Raw genomic sequence first — 19,355 nt, 5'->3', positions numbered from 1 at the left:
GGAGTAACTCTATCACAGAAATTGGCTCTTCCGTTTTCCCTGCTGGACAGAGTGTCGTATTCTCAAACATCTATAGCGGAAATAGCAGACTTTCTGCTATATCTTAAGACCGATAGAAACCTGTCATCTTCGACGATCAAGGGTTATCGGGCCATGTTAAGCTCTGTCTTCAGACACAGGGGAGTGGATCTTTCCTCTAATCAGGATTTATCAGATCTAATTAGATCGTTTGACACCACGAGCCAGAAGGAGGTAGTAGGTTCTTAAGTGGTTGTTTTGGCCTCGATTTGAGCCTATGCATTCAGTTTCTCTGAGAGAATTACAGTAAACCCCCTGCATTCGCAGTCTCACGATTTGTGGACTCCCTTATTCGCGAATTTCTCTGTGGAACATATGTACGCATTATTCGCTGAAAATTTGCCCATTCACAGTATGTTTCACTGAGAAATATTCACTAATTACAGTGAACCCTCCGTATTCGCGGATTTCTCTGTGGAACGTATCTACCCATTATTGCGGAAAATTCGCCCATTCGTGGTATTTTTCAGAGAAATATTCACTAATTACTGTATTTTCATATTTTCATGACTAAATGCACTTTTTGTGATAAAACTATTAAAATACTCAGGAATAAGCATTTTTAGAGGTTATTTTTGTGTTTAAACAATCAAAATAGGCAGTTCTAAGTGATTTTAGAGGGGTTTTAAGTATTCGCGGATTTTAGCTATTTGGGGGGCTGTTAGGCACGCATCCCCTGCAAATACAGGAGGTTTACTGTACTGTATTTTCATCTCATTTTCATGACTAAATGCACTTTTTGTGATAAAATTAAAATACTCAGGTAGTGCTTGAGTTATGATAATTCACCTTATGATAATTCGATATTGCAATGGGGTAAGCAATTAATACCGATATGAAAATATTTATAAAATATTTTTAAATTTCTCGCGGGCACAGGCACCAGCGTACAATCAGCCAGCAAGAGAGACCAAATTACAATAGACCAATATCTTTTCCTCCATGTATACTCTTGCGTAAATGCGTACAACCATAAACAACCGATCGAGAAACTGTTGTTTTGCTTCATCGAATCGGATAACAACTGCTGTTTTCCTTGCATTTCAAACATCATATGGTAATACACAACTACCGTAGGTTATAGTATAAATGACGTCAAGTAGGATAGACTGGAATATGTTTATACTGTACATTATACCCTTATTCGGTATGGATAAAAGATCGGCAAGGAAATATACTGCTAAATTTAAGCTGCAAGTTGTAGCTGAAACTGAGAAAACAGTGGTCAAACTGCTAATGACTATAAATTATCGTGCATCGGTAACATGGATGAAACTCGACTGTAATTAAGGCTGGAGAGAAGGCATTTTAATCAAAACTACTGGACATGACAGAACACATTACTACTATTTTTACGCCAATAAATGATAAATACGTAAAGCTCATATTATGATGAAATCAAGTGAAAATAGCGAACGAAATCTTGATTCTTTTTTACACAAAACAAGCTCCCCAAACGGCCAGTGTGCCAGTGTCATCTATTGACGAAAAAAAGCTAAATTAATTTCACAAACAAGACGTATTTAAGTTATATTTCTACTTAAAAACACTTTGTATAACGAAAAATAACCTTGCCCCTTATAAGTAAAGTATCTAGAGATTCATTTACGTTAACTAGAAGCAAGAAAAGCACTCCGAACCGAGTTAAATAAAGTGGTCTTGGTTAAATGCGGCGAAATAAACACTGCGTAAACAATTTCCAAACCAAAACATTGATCGGTATGATAGCAATTTATAATACAATAGCAATATAAGAATATATACAATTTTATTGGATACAGTGAATTAAGGCATAACATTTTAAAAGATCCATGGAAAAGATGCATATTCGTTATGTTAATGTTTGTATAATACGACATGTGAATACAGAGTACGGTATAATGTAGGCTAAGCTCCCATATATGTATACGATATACTGTAGTGTAAGCTAAGCTAATTCTTGTTTGTTATTCAGTTTCTCTTTGTATTGAATTATCATAAGTTACTCTGCATGAACCTCCAGAATTAGTTGATATTAATAATTACTATACCGTGTATATATAGAGTATACTTATAGTGTAGGCTAGGCTACCATATATGTATACATGGCACTGAATACTCTAGTGTACGCTAGGCTATATTCGAGATATGTTTTTTCCAACAAAGGATGGGTTTTTTTGGAACTTAACCCCACCATAAGTAGGATAATACCTGTATGAGCATTTTTAGTGTTTTTTTTGTGTTTGAACAATCAAAATAGACAGTTCTAAGTGTTTTAGAAGGGTTCTAAGTATATGAGGGTTTTAGCTTTTCGCGGGGGGTGGTGTGGTACGCACCCCTTGTGAATACAGGGGGTTTACTGTAACTAGGAAGACCCTTTTTGTAGTTGTTTTAGCGACCACAAAATGAATCAGTGGGGTCCATGCAGTGGACAGAGAAGTAGGCTTCTCCCAAGGGAATGTTGTCTGTTCTTCTCTTTGGGGATTTTAGCCAAAAACAAGTCCATTTTCAAGCCTTGGCCTCGTTCCTTGAGCTTGCACTGGGGTAGTAACTCCAGCTTGGCATTTAGCTTTTCTCTGGTATATTTAGCAATAGATTTACCTAGAAATAAGTGCTGAATGGTTATTTCACCGGGTGACACAGGTCTCTCCCCAGAAGTAGATTTTTCCTTTGTCAAAATCCTTTTTTCAAGCCTTGGCCTCGTTCCTTTTTAATTAAAAATTTGTCTGGCATTGTAGTTCCAATTGAGGAAGAGTGAATTTTGGTCCTGTGGGAGCTGGAAGGTTTTATCTTCACAGAACAAAGAAGATTTGTGGTCCTTCGTACACATTATGGTGTTCTGGTAAGAATCCTTCTCGGCCACTTTCGAAGAATGCCCTGGCATTCTTCCTTAGAGACCTCATCTCAGAAGCCCATTTTTTGATTGAAGATGAGGCTTTTTCCTCATGTAAAGTGAAGGTTCATGAAATTAGAGCTGTAGCCACTTCATTGGCATTCAAGCGTAATTTATCCCTCTCCTCTATATTGCAAGTAACCTTTTGGAAATGCAAGTTGGTGTTTGCATCACATTATTTGAAGGAAATTGAAACAGTTTACGATAATTGCAGTACTTTGGGTCCATTTTCGGTGGCTGGCATGGTGTTCGGGAAGAAGTGTAGGAAGCATTCCTTCCTTCTTTTCTTCACCTTGAATTAAGGTTGTTGCATTTTTAAGGGAGCCTTGGGGTATAATGTACTGGAGTGCCCTCCAGTCCTTCTTGGTTGGGAAGTGGTTTTTAATCTTTTTATGGTATTAGGTGACATTTATTTTATTGTTGTATTTTCTGTACTGCGCTCTGGGCAGGGGCAACATAATTACCTTTGTCAGCAATTGGAATCATCCTTGCTACAAGTACCCACTAATATAGTAGGCGAGCCACGGGTATACCGCCACACCACCACTATACGATAAGGAGAGCGCTAAATAGAGGCAGTACCTTCCTGCAGCAGCTCCCTTATCAGGTAAGGAAACAACAGGCATTTTTAATGCTAGCAATCTTCTCTATTCGTAAATTCATTACCATTACAGGCAGTCCCTGTGTTACGACGGGTCTGGCTTACGATGTTCCGAGGTTACAACGCTTTTCAAATATATTCATCAGAAGTGATTTCCTGGTTTACGATGCATGTTTTGGGGTTACGACATGTACTCTGATTCGACGGAAAGAAATATGGCTCCAAAACGCCAGAATAATAAAAATTTGGAGATGTTTTTGATGTTTTCAAGACACCCAGAGCATAAAAGTAAGGTTTTTTAAGATTTCTGAAAATTTTCAACGATTTTTCGGTTTACGGCAATTTTCGGTTTACAATGCGGTGTAGGAACAGAACCCTGTTGTAAACCGGGGACTGCGAGTACTAATGTTTTGGGGTAGATTTGTTCATGCATCCCACCTCCTGTCAATGTGGGAATCAGCAGTGTAATTACTTTTTAAGTTACTTATATAAAAATTACATTTTTATGATAAAATGAAATTTTATATATGCTTACCAAGTAATTACATGATTGGAGCCCTCCCTCCTCCCCTCGCATGAACATTATGGCATAAACAAATTGAGTGCTTTTGCTAGTTGTTCCTCTCTTACCCGGAAAGTGGGTGGGGTTAATCTCCTAGCCAAACAAAATAGAGCAACCCGCGAATTTCAAAATTTTAGCTGCCGGGCTAGTGAAACCAGTAGCATTGTAATTACTTGGTAAGTATATATAAAACTTTATCATAAAAATGTCATTTTTGCTCTGTGCATCTATTCTACTTGTAAGAATTTTTCCAAAGAACAGAAGAACACAAAGGAGGAGGAGGACCTGTTTCTTTAACCCCTTTCCTGATTATCCTGAGAGTACTTGTTCATACTCGTAAAACATTCCTACTTATTTCTCTCTTCCCAAACCAATTTAACTCGGTCTTTGATGAATTCCCACTTTCTATACAGTATTTCCTCTCCCCATCTGAAATGTCCCACTTTCTATATAGTATTTCCTCTCCCCATCTGAAATGTTTAGTATGTATTTTTGTCAATAGATGGCAGTTTGCATTGTTTACTTTCTTAACTTTCAATGTCTGACACTGCTCCTGTGAAACTTTCTCCATGTTCATAACTTGCAAAGCATGGAAAAGTACAGTGCTGAATTTTAAATGTTGCATGAACCTAAATTTTATTTTCTTTTTAACTTTCTAAAATCCAAAGCGATTCTTTATAATACTGCATGATTTAAAAATACAGTGAAAATAGTATAATCTATGACTCCGAGTTAACTCAGGAATGTCAACATCAGCAAAAATTATGCAGTACATGTTAAAAACCAAATTACGTTCAAGATATGAACGGCCATCTGGAACGTAACCTGTTCGTAAGTTGGGTAGTGACTGTAATAAGAAATGTTTGGTTGGGAAAAATAAAAATCAGAAAATAATACTTGATCTGCCTTTGAAACTTAATTGATAAGAAATTTTTAATCTGTCTTGGCTGACAGGTGAAAAGGTTGCTTGTTACCAATTTGCACTGAGGTCTTTATTTCTATGAAAACAAGGGCTTTGTTGAAATAAAAATTGAATATGCATAGATGATAAAGTACCAAAATAGGATAAGGCTATGATGGAAACTGCTGTAAAAGCAATCTGCTTATACAGTTATATTGGATTTTTGTAAGGTTGTATCTTATATGTGGGTACAGCATATGCAGTTAGACCTGGATAACATGGAGTGGATGGTGTTCTGGCCTTTTGTAGTTATTTCAGATTTCAGTAGAATTAATAAATTCACTAGATATGTATGAAAGCGGGACATCTTTAATGGACATCATAAACTGAGAAAGACAGTGCACTAGTTTCCTATCCAAACCACATGTGTACTGTATTCTTACAGCATGTGATTATGTGTACAGCTCCTACACTATAACCCTTATCACAATTCATTGCAATCTCATAGGACTGCAAGATGCATCTGTAGAGTATGAAGTATTATGAGTAAAAACTTTATCTGAATGTTTGCTCTATACTACTAAGGCAATTGCAAGCATGTGAATTGAGGTTCTTGGTATTAGGGATGGTAATTCTTCTCCAAACAAGAGAGTGGCCAGGTCCAAGGCATGCACAGTTCTGGAAGAGACGTATCCAGATAACATTTCAGTATCATAGAAACTCTCGTTTGTCATTAATTAACAGCAAGGGGTGAATCTTAGATCAAGAATATTTAACTCTATGGAGGATAATTTATGCAATTCTACTAGGCCACAATAATTGTACTTAATATATTTGACTTCACAAATGGGATATGGTTTTGCTAGGATTTGCTTAGTCAGTGACTGTTTAAGAGAAGGAAACTTGAACCATGAAGATGAGAGTTTAAGTTGAAGGGAAAGAAAATTGGAAGTAATTGTCACCTTCAGACTTCCCGCTAGAGTAGATAATGCAGTGATCAGTTGCATCAAAAGTCCTTGGTCCGTTTGGATGGCAATTTTCCCCCCCCCACATGCGAGACTGAGACAAAGGTTTAAGTTGGCTGCCTGAAACACGTCATGTTCCATCGGGCGTTACTCTGCGTTTGTTTTTGAAGCTTGGGGGAGCTTGGGTCGCCACTGGTCTCAGCTCCTCCCACAAGCCAACTTGGTTTGGGTGCAGGTAGCGTCAGTAAAATGACAAAAAACTCACCAGTACAAAGGTCATAGAAAAGTGAGCTTAAGGTACAATCTAGCTAAGTTTGGTCCTAGCAAAACCTATCGTGCCTGATATCCCTCTAAACTAAAATTCCTACCCCTTTTGACGGCTGGGATCTGGTCAAAACCACTCCTGCTCGCTTGCCTCTTCTTACATGATATTCTCTCTTACTTTAACAAGGAGAGAGCTTTTTATATTTCAATTAAAGCAAGGAAGAGAGGACGAACTGCTAATAAAATATTTATAATAAACTATATTTATAATATAATACACTGTACTAGAAATGAAATGGTGGTTGTATGAATGTTTTACTGTTGCATTCATTGTATATACACTAGCATCACAAATAAAAAGTCAACAAAAAGTTCATGTATAATATTTTGAATTTTTTATTTACTTCTTGTGAATATTTAATTGTATGCATGTACTTAATAGGGCCTTAGAATTTAGTGATTAAATCTGGAAAAACCAATTTAGGTGTATTTTCTTTGATTATGGAAAGATCTTTACCTTTTCTCAAATTACATAATCTGTGATGTAATGGAAGAGTTGCTCTAGGTTGTATAAGGAATTGATAACAATTATGGAAAAGCACACAATAAATAATGGGAAAATTGTAGACTACTTCCCCATAAATTTTTGGAAAGTAGTCCAAAGCAGCAGTTGCTAAGTATTGTAGGATGTGATATTATTTTGTTCATGTATCGAAGGTGAAGATTGGAGCAATGTAAATTTGAAGTAGTTTGATTTCTGGAATGAAAGAAATCAAGAGGAAGATTGAACAGTAAATGGCTGAAAGCCTTGTAGCTGAGGCAGGCTACAACAAAGAACCTTAAGTATTGCTGACTGTGCCAAGCAAGACTAACTATAGGCAGTATCTCCCTGCAGGGTACTTAAGGGAGGTGCATGAGTGTCATTGTTCATTTAAATTTTATTTTTTCTCATTCAAATTTCCATTATATTTGATGTGAAAGGTTGTGCTGTACAGTATTTACAATTTGTGTATTTTTTTTGTTCAACCATAATTTGACATCAAATAAAGCTGATGCCGTTTAAGCATACTACAAATACTTTGTGAGTTTTGTATTTAGTTTCATTATTGAATAATGTGATAATGGGATTGCATTTTTAACAGTGATTTATGAAAAGTGTCAGAAGTTTCATGTTAATTACTTATTAGTTTTTTCCTTATTTACCAATATTGATTATCTTTAACCCATCAGAAGTGAAATTGGTGGTGTAGAAGAACAGTTGCGAGGACTAACATTGGATTCATCATTGGTGACATCAGATACATCTTCATTGAATGGAGGTGGTAAGAGTTTCCTCAAGTTCATTGCAGTACTATTTTATGTCAGTTTATTATGTGGAATATTCCAGTCTTTAGTAAAAGACTAGAATATTTCATGGCACTTCCATGCTGTTTTTGTTCTGTATCATAGTGCTATTGGAATAGGTTTTGTCTTATATCCCAACTTGTAATGATTTTACTCCGTAACTATTTTCCTCTTTGATGAAGTAGTAGGTTGGGTAGTAGACTGGCTATATAACAAAAAACAAAACATTCTCCTAAATAGGATACCCTCTTGTTGGTGAAATATCACAAGTGTTAAGAGTCATGGTTCAGTTCTTTGTCCTTTGCTCTTCATTACAGTCCGACCTCTTACAACCAGCACCCTTGGGACCAGGCCACTGCCTGACCGCAGAAAATCCCGGATGACAGAAATCACCCCTGAAAAAACCCTATGTAAACAAATTCTTGCAAACTCATTCCACATACATATTGCTGTGTCATTAAAAGTAGAAGATAGCTTATGACTAATTACTGTCATTTGTTAGGTTTAGTTGCTTGTGAAAATTCTGGCCTGCTCCATAAACATCTCCCTGGAAATGCTTACACCTTCACTATGTTGGAACTTATGCCAACAGATATCCATATGCAAAAGTCAAATGATATAGTTTAAGATAATCATAATTTTAATAAAACTGTTATTTTGTGTATCATAATTTTAATAAAACTGTTGTTTTTGTACTGTACAGTATGCAATTGTATTTCATGCATCATTGTCATATATTGTATTCTAATTTGTGAACTTAGCAATCGGGGGCCATTTGCATTCTGGTTCTGTTTACATTCTTAAAATCATCAGCTGATTGCATTTTACTGACATCATCACTGCCATTAGTTGCTAAATGAAACGTTTTGTAGATTTGTTTTTTTGTAAATTATCAAAGGTGGGTTTAAGAAGTACAACTTTATTTATTTATAAATGCAGTAAATTAAATGAAGTAAAGGTGTGATTTTGCCAGTATTGGGTGTTGCCTTTCCCTCTTCCAAAACGTTTTGTGGCCAGTTCATTATTCGTTTCTTCTGCCACAGCTACAACTGTAAATTTAGTGGCATACTTTCATAACACTTTCCAGTACGTGAAGGATGAATAAATATTTATTTTATTTTAATTGTAGAAGTCACCATTGAAAATTAGTACATTTTTAAGAAGTTGATAGCTGTAATGCAGCCCTTAATAAACACATTAGTTACAGTAACTGACATTGGCAAATGGCTGTTTCTCGATTCAGTTGTTTTTGCCAGTACTTGCTGTTGTTTATAAAGCCAGTGTCTTGCATGCAGATGTAAGTGACTGTTAAATTATAAGAAATGGTAATGAATTCTTAGACACATCACAAGGTTGGTAAGACTAATTTAATGTATGGAGATTCGCATTTAAGCTAATGAATTTGCTAGGCTTATTTATTTGTTATAAGTTAACTCAGATATAATATGCATTATCAGTGGCATCTACAAAAAACTGAGACAGGCATAGAAAACCTAGCCTAGTGCAAACTATTGAAAATACAGCTCGCACTATACACGATGTGTATGAAGAAATCATGTTTTTGGAAGAGATTTTAATGAACGCATGGTACACTAGATTGGATGATACATGAGTATGTATGCAAATTACGGTTCTCTAGTATGTGCTATATATTTTTGAGTTTCACAGGATGTTTTCGTTGGAAATAAGCAGTGCTTGTGTATTTATGGAGCATGCTTCAATTCCAAAATCTGAAAAAATCCAAAAACTGAAACGATGTGAGGCGTTGCCCTTGTAACCCCTCAAGAACTAATGGCAGCTGATTCAGAAATGTCCTGGATCATCAGAGTTGCCAGACCATGAGTGCCAGATTTAAGAGGTCAGACTGTATGTGCACAAATACCATGTTCTAGAGCTGACTGCCAAAATAAACAAGTTTGTGGACAACAAAAATGGGTATCTTTGGTGAGAATGATTCAACAATAAAACAGTTGAAAGAAATCTTGGATAAAAAAGCTAATGGTCAGTAAACTGGCAGTCAGAGCATATAGATTATTTAAAAACAAATGCCAAGTATGACCTACTTGGCAAGGAGATAGAGAGATGTTTTTAAGGGAACATTTTTAAGAGTTATTATTACTAGGGACTTACAACCTTCCAAGCAATGTACACAAGTTAAAAAGAAAGCATAGAAAATTTTAATTGAAACATCAACTTACAAATAGGAAAAAGTAGACAATACCAGCTTTTTACAGTGCACAAATTAGACCTCACTCGAAGTATGGTGTGTATAACAGTAGGCAAGAATGCTTAATTCATACTCTAGGAAAGCTTTTGATTTGGAGGTCAGTCCATAGAAACATTTTGGTCACTAAATAATATAGACCATAGGAATCTATTGATTTATTTACCTTTAGTAGCAACCAGACTAGATCCAACATATGGAATGGAACTAAAAAGGTTTGATATCAGCCACTTACTGACATAAAAGATAGCCTCATTCTAGAATAGACTACCTGAGGTGGTGAATAGTACCACCACCAACCAGTAATTTATTTTATGTTTTTTCAAGGTTTCTCTTTAGATGGACTAGCAAGTTTTTGAATCACTTTTGTCCATGTAACTCAAAGTAACCTTTCCAAGTAGACTCCATTGTTATTGCCACTGTCCATGTCTGCTAAGAAGAGTGTTACAGGCCTTATGCATGGAATCATAAGTTTTGAAGTCCTTACTGATTGGATAATTTTATTTACCAGTAGTCCAGTGACCTCTTTCCACTTCATCAAAGCATTGGTATATTTTTTCAGTGCCCTTTCAATACCTGCTTCAAGGTCTAGTATGGATAATAGATGAATGCATTGGTGCAAGAGAATAGAAAGTTATGAATTTATTGATTTATCTAATGATGTGAGGGGATACAGAGCTACAAAGGTAGCGAGTTGGTAAATTCTCCAAACTATCATAATTACGTTTGGATCTTGACTTGCTTATGTTATTTGCAGTGTCTTGTTTGTGTTGAATTTTGCTTTGATATTTAATCCTATAGCAAGTCAGCATTCAGACAAAAGATCGAATGGCTACCTAGGTGACTGTCTAGTACACCTTTTTCCACCAGGTGTGTTTTGAATGTTTTAGCTCGTCAGAATTCTCCTTGCTGCCCTTGTGTATAGGCAGTTGTTGGTATTTCATGGTTTTGACTGTTTGCTGCTATCATGGTACTGTACATTTATTTTTCCTAAGATGTCTTCCAATGGAATCACGGCTAAGAACATCAGGTTCTGTAGGGATGATTACCATGTTAACAGGATATTGATTTTTGAGGAGATACACACACTTTTTGTGCTGCTGCAATGGTATAAAGTGTGATCTTGAGAATAGATGTGAGGAAGTAGGGATTTTTGAAGGACTTTCTGCATAAGTTCATTAGTATAGGGAGAGAAGGGAGGCAGATAGATTGCAAAATGCAACTAGTTAGGTCAAGTCATCACACTTGTCATTTCTTTGCTAATGCTTTAGTTAGTACTGAGGCTTCCTCTTAAGCTCCACTTTCTGCTCCCCTTTAGGTTCAGGAAAAGCGTATTGAAAAGTTAGAACAGGATGTAAACCTTATTTTGGTCAATACAAGGTTTGTCTGAATTGGTTAGGGAACAGTTTCGGGTCCCCCATACTGTGCAATCATTTTTGTGTTGCCCTATAAGAGGTAAGGTGTCAATGCCCTTGCCTGTGTGTAGCCCGAGCCTGGGACTGCAGTGTGACAGTTGGAAGAGTCCTCTGCCAGGGAACCGGGTCAGTTCTCCAGGCGATGTGGTTCTGTGACCTCCGCCACTTGCTTCTGTTTTTCATGCTGTGTCATTTAATGCTTTAACCTAAGGATCGTTTTGGTAGATGTTAATCTTTGCAACATATGTGACTTTTGCCATCATCGGCACCTAGTATAAGGTTGTTATAGTGGGACCTGTAAAGGAAAGATTTAGACGAGATGGGGACCAACTGGACAAAAAGTATGAATTTTTGTGCATGTAATCTTTAGACCACTTACTTCTGATTTGAGACCGGCGCCATGAAATTTATCCAGCGGAACACCCGTTTTTCCCCACGTATATTCGCGGCATGTTTATCGAAAACGTACACAGTGAAGTCCTACTGATAACATTGCCTGAGATAGATCCAACAACTAACATATTTATTGAGCCTATTCATATTGTTTAGGTTCTGTAATATAAAAGGGAGAACAATTTTATTTAAAAAATGAAGTGTGAGATGGCCAACTTTGAAGTTAAAAAAACATCCACCATTGCTAAAAACATATGTGCTCTATTATGCTGTTTTGGGAATGTTCTTAGCATACATTTTGTCAGTCATTTTAGCTGGGAAAGATGAATGAGTGATTGACTGTCCTGGTATTAGACTAAAATTCTATTTCCTCTTTGTGTTCCAGGTGTGACTAAAGATTTACAAAGATGGACTGGGTTGCATGTGTGATATGCCAGACCAGTACATGTGAAAAATTGAAGTGCCCACTGAATGCTTTCGTTGGTGACAAATGACAAGCTTATAAACAGTTCAAAATAATGTGAAGGCATTTAGACAGCTAGGCAGGTTACCAGTAGAACTGAATTTTGTTGTGCACATTACAACTGAAGACTTAAATTTGTACAGGGCACCGTGGCACAAATCGTGCTGGTCTAAGTTTAGCAACACTACACTGGGAAGGGCATAAAAAAAAAGGAGATGCTGAGAAAGCCAACACACCAGCCAGTTCTGATGTCATTGTCCGCTGTCAGGAAGCGAATCTGGAACCATCCAACTCAGCCAAATAACATCCGTATTTTCTGTGCAAAAGCAGATGGCCATCTTCATGACTTCATGACGTTGCATGCAGGTGAAAATGTTCGATGCATGGCTACTGACTTGCAAGATACTGCACTGCTGGCTAGAATTGCAGGTGGAGACTTGATCGCCATAGAAACCAAACAGCACTTGCCTTGCTTGTTTGAACTCAGAATAAAACAAGAGCATTCATTGAACTGATGACACACACTGAGAGCTCTGTTGAAGATGGAACCTTTTACTTTCGTTATGCTGAGCTGCGGTAGTTTTCTGAGCATTGACTGCAAGAACTTGGATTAGCAATTATTGAAGTAAACAAAGCTCAGTTTAAAGAGCAAATTCTACAGTATTTTCCAGAGGCACAAGTGCAGACTGATGGAAAAAAACGAAGTACTGGTGTTTTCAGAGGGAATGCAGAGACTGATCAAAGCTGTTCTAAAATGTGATTATGAAAGAGATTCTAGTATCCTTGCCAAAGCTGCAAAGATTTGCCAGGAGGACATTTTTGAATCAGTAGGATTTAATTTTGATGGCTCCTTTCCTACCACATGCCAGGAACAGGGAACTGAGAAACATCTGCACCATGCAGAGAGTTTGGTCTCCTAGAGAGCCTTCCAACAGCAGGCTTTGAACCTTGTGAACACCATCAAGGAGTTGGGAAATCTTTTCTCAATGATACTCTGGATACATGAGGTGTTGTCAGTGATTCTGTTATTAACACAGTCCGCAGTATTGAACTTACTGGCAGGAGTCAATACATTGACTACAGACAGTCAGTGCTTGTGGATTGCACCAGGTCTATTCATGAACTGATAAAGGAGCATGGTTTTTCACTCTTGGTCTCGAGCAACCAAAGCCAAATCAAGACAAGCTGACACAAGATCACAACCCTGAAAGCAGATGATGACCTTTTCTGATGACTGTACATTGTAGCACTAAACAGAGAATCAGACATCAGCACTTTCTTCATGCATGAAAATCATCCCTACCCTCCATCTATTTCTGACAGAGGAAGACTGTGCCTGGGGGAAAAAAAGGGATCTCTTGACCTGCTTCAGTCAAGTAAAACAGAGAGAGATGTTAAATGCCTCTGATACAGAAGAACTGGAAGACCTGAATGTTCCTGCATGCCCAGAGGAAGCAGATGAAGTGGCAGAGGTCCTTCATGTGCAGCCAGAAGTTCTCACTTCACTAGAAACAGCAAACGAGACAGAGCCTCCAAGAAAATTTGACGTCTTGGAACTGCTGTTCTTCACTTTCTCCCAACTGCAGGCATAGCAACTTTTAGAGACTATGCTTTGAAGGTTTTCCTCCCATTCCTCGGAAACCAACTAGATAGTGCCAAGCGTCTGGATACGGTGTAGGACAGGTACAAGAAAAACAGCATCAAAGAAACGAGAGAAAAGAGAGGGAAAGGAGTATGCAGAAAGGTTGAAGCACAGAATGGGATTCCTGGCTAATGGCAAGACTTTCTATGCAGTCCAGACAATAAGAAAGAACTGTTTGCATTCCTTACATATGAGATCAAGCACTGTGTGTTTCCCTCTGACAAAGAAGTCATCGTCACGTCTGGTGGTGCAGCCGTGTGCAGAGGATCAGCCCATCAGATACCTCACTGCGACCATGAGGAGGCTGACACCAGAATGGTCTATCATGTGCCAGATGCTATAGAGAATGACCACACCACATGTTTGATACGTACTGCAGACACCGATGTCATTGTCATCCTCATTGGGAAGTACTGCCAATTTTGCACTGTTTGCCCAGCAGTTGATATTTGGGTTTCATTTGTTGTTGGAAGAAAATTCAACTACATCCACATCAATACACTCACCCCGGCTCTAGGAAAAGACAAATCCATTGCCTTACTAGCTTTTCATAGCTTTACATGCTGTGACTCAGTATCTTCCTTCTTTGAGAGAGGGAAAACTGCATGCCTGGGAAGCATGGAAGTGCTATCCAGAGGTGACAGATGTCTTCAAACAAATGGCAGAGAGTCCATTTCATGAGCTAGACTAGAAGATTCACGTTTCAGACTTCTGGAACGGTACACGGTAGTTGTGTATGATAAGACTAGCCAAGTGACCTCAGTCAGTGATGCATGGAAGGAAATGTTCTGTCAGAGAAGCAAATCAGTGGAATCCATCCCGCCTACACAGAGTGCACTTCTGGAGCACTCAAAGCCTGCTGCTTACCAGACTGGAATCTGGGCCACCTGTGACATTTCACTGCAGCATACACCCTCTCCAGAAGGCTGGGGATGGACAGTGAAGAGAGCGAGCCAGTCTTGGAACCCAGTATGGACAACAATGCCAATGGCATCAAAAGCTTGTGGTGGATTACTGAAATGTCGTTGCCAAAGTGAAAAGGGTTATAGTGGAAGATGTGCTTGCAAGAAACAACGGTGGAAGTGTACACACCTCTGCACATGCAAATTTGACTAATGAACATGTTTGGTAACACTTGTAATGCTTCTGATGAGATAGTTATTATTGCAATGTGGCTAATCATTTTATAGTTTGGTGTAAGTTGACACTCTTCTGATTTATCTTTATATATTCTCTTGTAGTTTTGAATAGAAAAAAGAGCACCATCATCATCCTCTTTATTCCCCATTTGGTGTATGTTAATTTTGTGTGTCTTTGACTTTGAACTTTAAGGTTTCAACTTCAGAGACTGTACTTACATTGTGTGGACTCCAACTAACTGAACTAATTTTAGAAAAAACAATCCAGAAGCTCAGAATATAGCTGATATCTTAGCATAGGACCAAATCTTAAATACATTAAGCACAAAGGTAAATTGTGGCATAACACCAAACAGATCATCAGAATTCTTGGCACCAGTCTTGGAAATGTTTAAAATGGTGTACAGAATTGATCCTCAAACTTTAGTACAACACTTTTGTCCAGTCAGTCCCCACCAAATCCTCTACAGCCCCCACTGTTAGCACCAATAGGAATAAATTATGTAGGCATGGACAAGCATTACTAATTAAAGTTGTTAGTACTGATAGGAATAAATTATATAGGCATGGACAAGCGTTATTAGTAATAATGTCTGTACTAGTGAGTTGTACTTATTCTGATGTTATGTTGACTTGATAGATTGCTTAACCACTCTCTTCATCTATTGTTCACTTTAAATCCTTGTTTGCTAGCCCATTTGCTTTTTCCTTCAAAATGCACTTGTTAGTTCTTTACATGCTTTTTCTTTGGTTATTGGCAAATCTCTTACTTCTGCCTCGATTAATTTTTCTCTTTCCAATCCTACCAAAATTACAGCATCTTCTGTTGTTTCCAAGCTAGATATTTTTGTAGCTACTTAGCTTTCTAAGGATGTGTCACATGGGAATGCTCTCAAGTCTGTTGAGTTGCTTCATCTTCTGCAGTTGGTGATCCTTCGGAGGCATTTGTTCAGAATGTGGTGGACAGACTGGATTCTGTTTTTTGAGAGAGGTATGGCGGGCCTTCTGTCAAGAAAAGGCGTGTAGGCTTCCGTCTTCTTCTTCTTTGTCCTCTTCATTGTCTTTGTCTCCCCCTACTCGGGCTTGATTTAGACGGAGGATTGAAAACCTTGTCGCTTTGCTGTCGGAGAAGCCAAGAACTGTTTCGTCAGTTTCTTCCCACGGATGTGTGTCTCCATTTCGCATACGCTGATGTAGTCGCATCTGTGTTCCTGGATGGTGTTCATTGCTCTGCAACCCCTCAGAAGTCGGCTTCAGTCTTTTATTCTTCTCCTCCTCATTCCGTGCAAGTTTAGCGGAAAGAATTAAGAAGTCGAAAGTGGTGGAACCTCCTGTTAGAAGTCCAGTTGTTCCGAGACCTACGAGACGTTCTTCTTCGAGGATTAGGGTTTCCTTTCCTGACCGTGTCGTCCGCGGACGTGTTCTTAGCCATGACCTTGATGATGGGAACGGACGTTTAGCTTACCTTTGGCGTGCTTCTAGGACCCTCCGTGGATCTGATAGTGACAGTGGTTCTCCGGCTCCCATGAGGCTGAAATATTCTGTGTCTCGTTCACCTAGAAGGACCCATGTGTGTCGTTTGTCTTCCTGAGTCCGTGGACGTGACTCGCCAAGGCTTCAGTTTTTCGTTCTCCTGAAAGGGATCACGTATGTCATTCATCTTTGCGTGTCTGCATACGTGACTCTTCTGGTCCAAGAACTAATGCATGGCCGTGTTCCTACGTTTGTGGACGTGACTCGTCATTGGCAAGGGATAGCCTACGTCCAGCAAGTGATTGGGATCCCTCTTCTGTCTACCTCAGGGCATCAGCCTTCTGTGCATGAAGCAAAGGATGGGGAGAATCAAGAGTTTCTTGCTTCCTACAGGGAGGTTATTGATCTCATTCATGAGTTCAACAATCTCTCTGAGAGATCTGAGGCTCCTTCATCCTGTTCTGCGAGAATTTCGTTTGAAAGTCTGTCTTTCATCAAATTAGTACAATCTGGTGCTAAGGCCATATCATACCTAGGCCAGTTGAATGCTAATTTATGGGCTAACTTCATACTGATGAGAAGGGATGCAGACTCTTTGCTATCCTTGCCGAATGGAGACCTCCTAGGGTCTCAGCTTCTCCTGCCTATGGAACAACTGGAAGCTGCAATTGTCAGACATCGGGCCAACACTAATGATCGTTTTGTCCAACAGGCAGTGGCTAAGTCTTCATCTCAGTCTCACTCTTCCGCTCCAAGACAAAGTAGGCACTCTCCTCCCAGGAAGTCTTCAAGACCTGCGGCTTCATCTAAGGTTTCCCAGCTGACTCCAGCACCAAGGGAGCAGCCTCAGCAGTGTCCCTTTCAATCTCGTTCTTCGAAACCAGTGAGGAGGAGTAGGGACAAAGACGGGAGGACGTTGATAGATTGGGTGCCACTCCCCACCCGTTGCCACTGATGGGGGGATGTCTGGTGAGCCACTGGGCTATGTGGCAGATACACAGAGTGGAACCGTGGATAGTAGATGTCCTTTGGGTAGGGTATCTACTTCGTTTCAACTTCCCCCCTCCTCTCTCCGATCGACCTCTCCTACACCTGACTTACACCCAATGCTCTCCAAAGCACTTAGCTCCAAGAAGAAGTGAGGAAGATGATGGACAAAGGGGCAGTGGAAAAGCTGGTTTGTCCATCTCCGGGGTTCTACAGTCAAGTTTTCCTGGTACCAAAAGCCACTGGCGATCGGAGACCAATGATATATCTCTCAACTCTGAACCTTTTCATCAGGAAGTCAAACTTCAGAACGGACACACCCCGGACAGTCTTAGCAGCAGTAAGGGATAACAACTTCATGTTGTCTGTAGACTTGAAGGACACCTACTTTCAGATTCCTATCCACCCTTTGTCCAGGAAGTTCCTCCGCTTCAGTGTTGGGGAGCAAGTGTTCCAGTTCAAGGTCCTTTGCTTCAGACTGACAACAGCTCCACAACTGTTCACAAGAGTCCTTACCCTAGTGTCGACATGGGCTCATGCTCAGGGGATTCGCCTGTTGAGATATCTTGACGGTTGTTTGGTCTTCACAAGTTCTGGGGAAAGGCTGATTTGGGACAGGGACCATCTTCTTGAGTTTTGTCTCAACCTAGGTATCGTGATAAATCTGGAAAGTCCAATCTTCTTCCCAGCCAGAGGATTCTGTACCTGGGAGTGGTGATAGACACAGCCTTGTTGTGAGTTTTCACTTTGGACCAGAGGATAGAGAGGTTCAGGGCTGTAGCTTGCTTCTTCCTTTCGAAGAAGGAGCAACCAGTTCACCAGTGGCAAGTACAGTAGTTCTGGGCCTCTTGACTTCTCTGGAGAAGCTGGTCCCTCATGGGTATCTTCATATTCGGTCCCTACAGTGGAGACTGAAGGAGTTTTGGTCCCCAGCAGGAGACTCCCCTCAGCTCCAGGTCCCTCTGTCAGCAGAGATGGTAAGCGACCTCTTGTGGTGGTTGGACGACCAGAACCTGATAGTTCCTCTTCATTCGCCCCCGCTGGATCTTCTGTCCTCAGATGCATCTACTGAAGGTTGGGGTGCTCATCTGGAAGAGCTCCTGACTTTGGGGTTGTGGAACTCTCAGGACAAGTAGCTCCACATCAACCTGTTGGAATTGAAAGCTGTCTTCCTGGTGTCACGCCAACTTCACTCGCTGACATTAGAATTGCACCAGTGGGCATTCGACAACTTGGTGGAGCTCATGGCCAGGTACATTCTGGGTTATCAGGGACAAGTTCTAGGTACGGAGTGGTCTCTGCATCAGGACGTAGCGGACAGGCTGTTTCATCTGTGGGGAAGACCCATGTCAGACCTCTTTGCTACAAGGTTCAACAGAAAGCTAGAGGCCTATTGTTTGGTGGTCCCGGATCCATTTGCTGTGGCGGAGGATGCCCTTCAACATCCTTGGGACAACCTGGAAGTTTACGCCTTCCCTCCATTCTGCTTGATCCATCATGTCCTGAACAGAGTGATGAGTTCCAAGAATCTCAGGGTGACCCTAGTAGCTCCTTTGTGGCCCCAAGCAGAGTGGTTCCTGGATCTTCTGTCTCTGCTGTCAGTAGTGCCAAGAGAGATTCCCCCTTGACCAGCCTTATGTAGAAAGGTACCACCAATCGGTAGGGTCCCTGTCTCTTCACGACTGGAGGTTATCCAGTCTCTTATGAGCGAGAGGTTTTTCTTGCTGAGCAGTGACTCAGAAGTCCAACTACCTCAGTAGACCTTCGTCGGCTGTGTACACAGGGCAAGTAGGCCATCTACTATGATTGGTGTTGTTGACGGGGTTTCTCTCCACTCAGAACTTCTGTTCAACAGATAGTGGACTTCCTAATCTGTCTTAGAACAGAGAAAGGCCTTTCTGTTTCAGCCATCAAGGGCTATAGAGCTGATGTAGGATTTACAGTAAACCCCCCGTATTTGCAGGGGGATTCATAACCCCCAGAGAATAGCTAAAATCCATGAATACTTAAAACCACTCTAAAAACACTTAGA

The 19,355-nt window shown here is 39.8% G+C and overlaps 1 protein-coding gene across 8 annotated transcripts in view; it reads left to right on the top strand.

The window, feature by feature from the left end:
* The window catches only part of LOC136840591 (synergin gamma-like), a 244,305-nt gene that overhangs the window by 215,209 nt on the left and 9,741 nt on the right, over positions 1-19,355 (top strand). For all 8 annotated transcript variants that reach the window (XM_067107257.1, XM_067107258.1, XM_067107259.1 and 5 more), the window contains one exon: positions 7,474-7,565. In XM_067107257.1, the coding sequence (XP_066963358.1) occupies positions 7,474-7,565 (92 nt within the window). The remainder of the gene's footprint in view (positions 1-7,473; positions 7,566-19,355) is intronic.

The sequence above is a fragment of the Macrobrachium rosenbergii genome, chromosome 8 (genome assembly GCF_040412425.1).
Source record: "Macrobrachium rosenbergii isolate ZJJX-2024 chromosome 8, ASM4041242v1, whole genome shotgun sequence".
NCBI lineage: Eukaryota > Metazoa > Arthropoda > Malacostraca > Decapoda > Palaemonidae > Macrobrachium > Macrobrachium rosenbergii.
The sequence above is the reverse complement of the archived record's forward strand: the minus strand, read 5'-3'. Positions and strand labels throughout refer to the sequence as shown.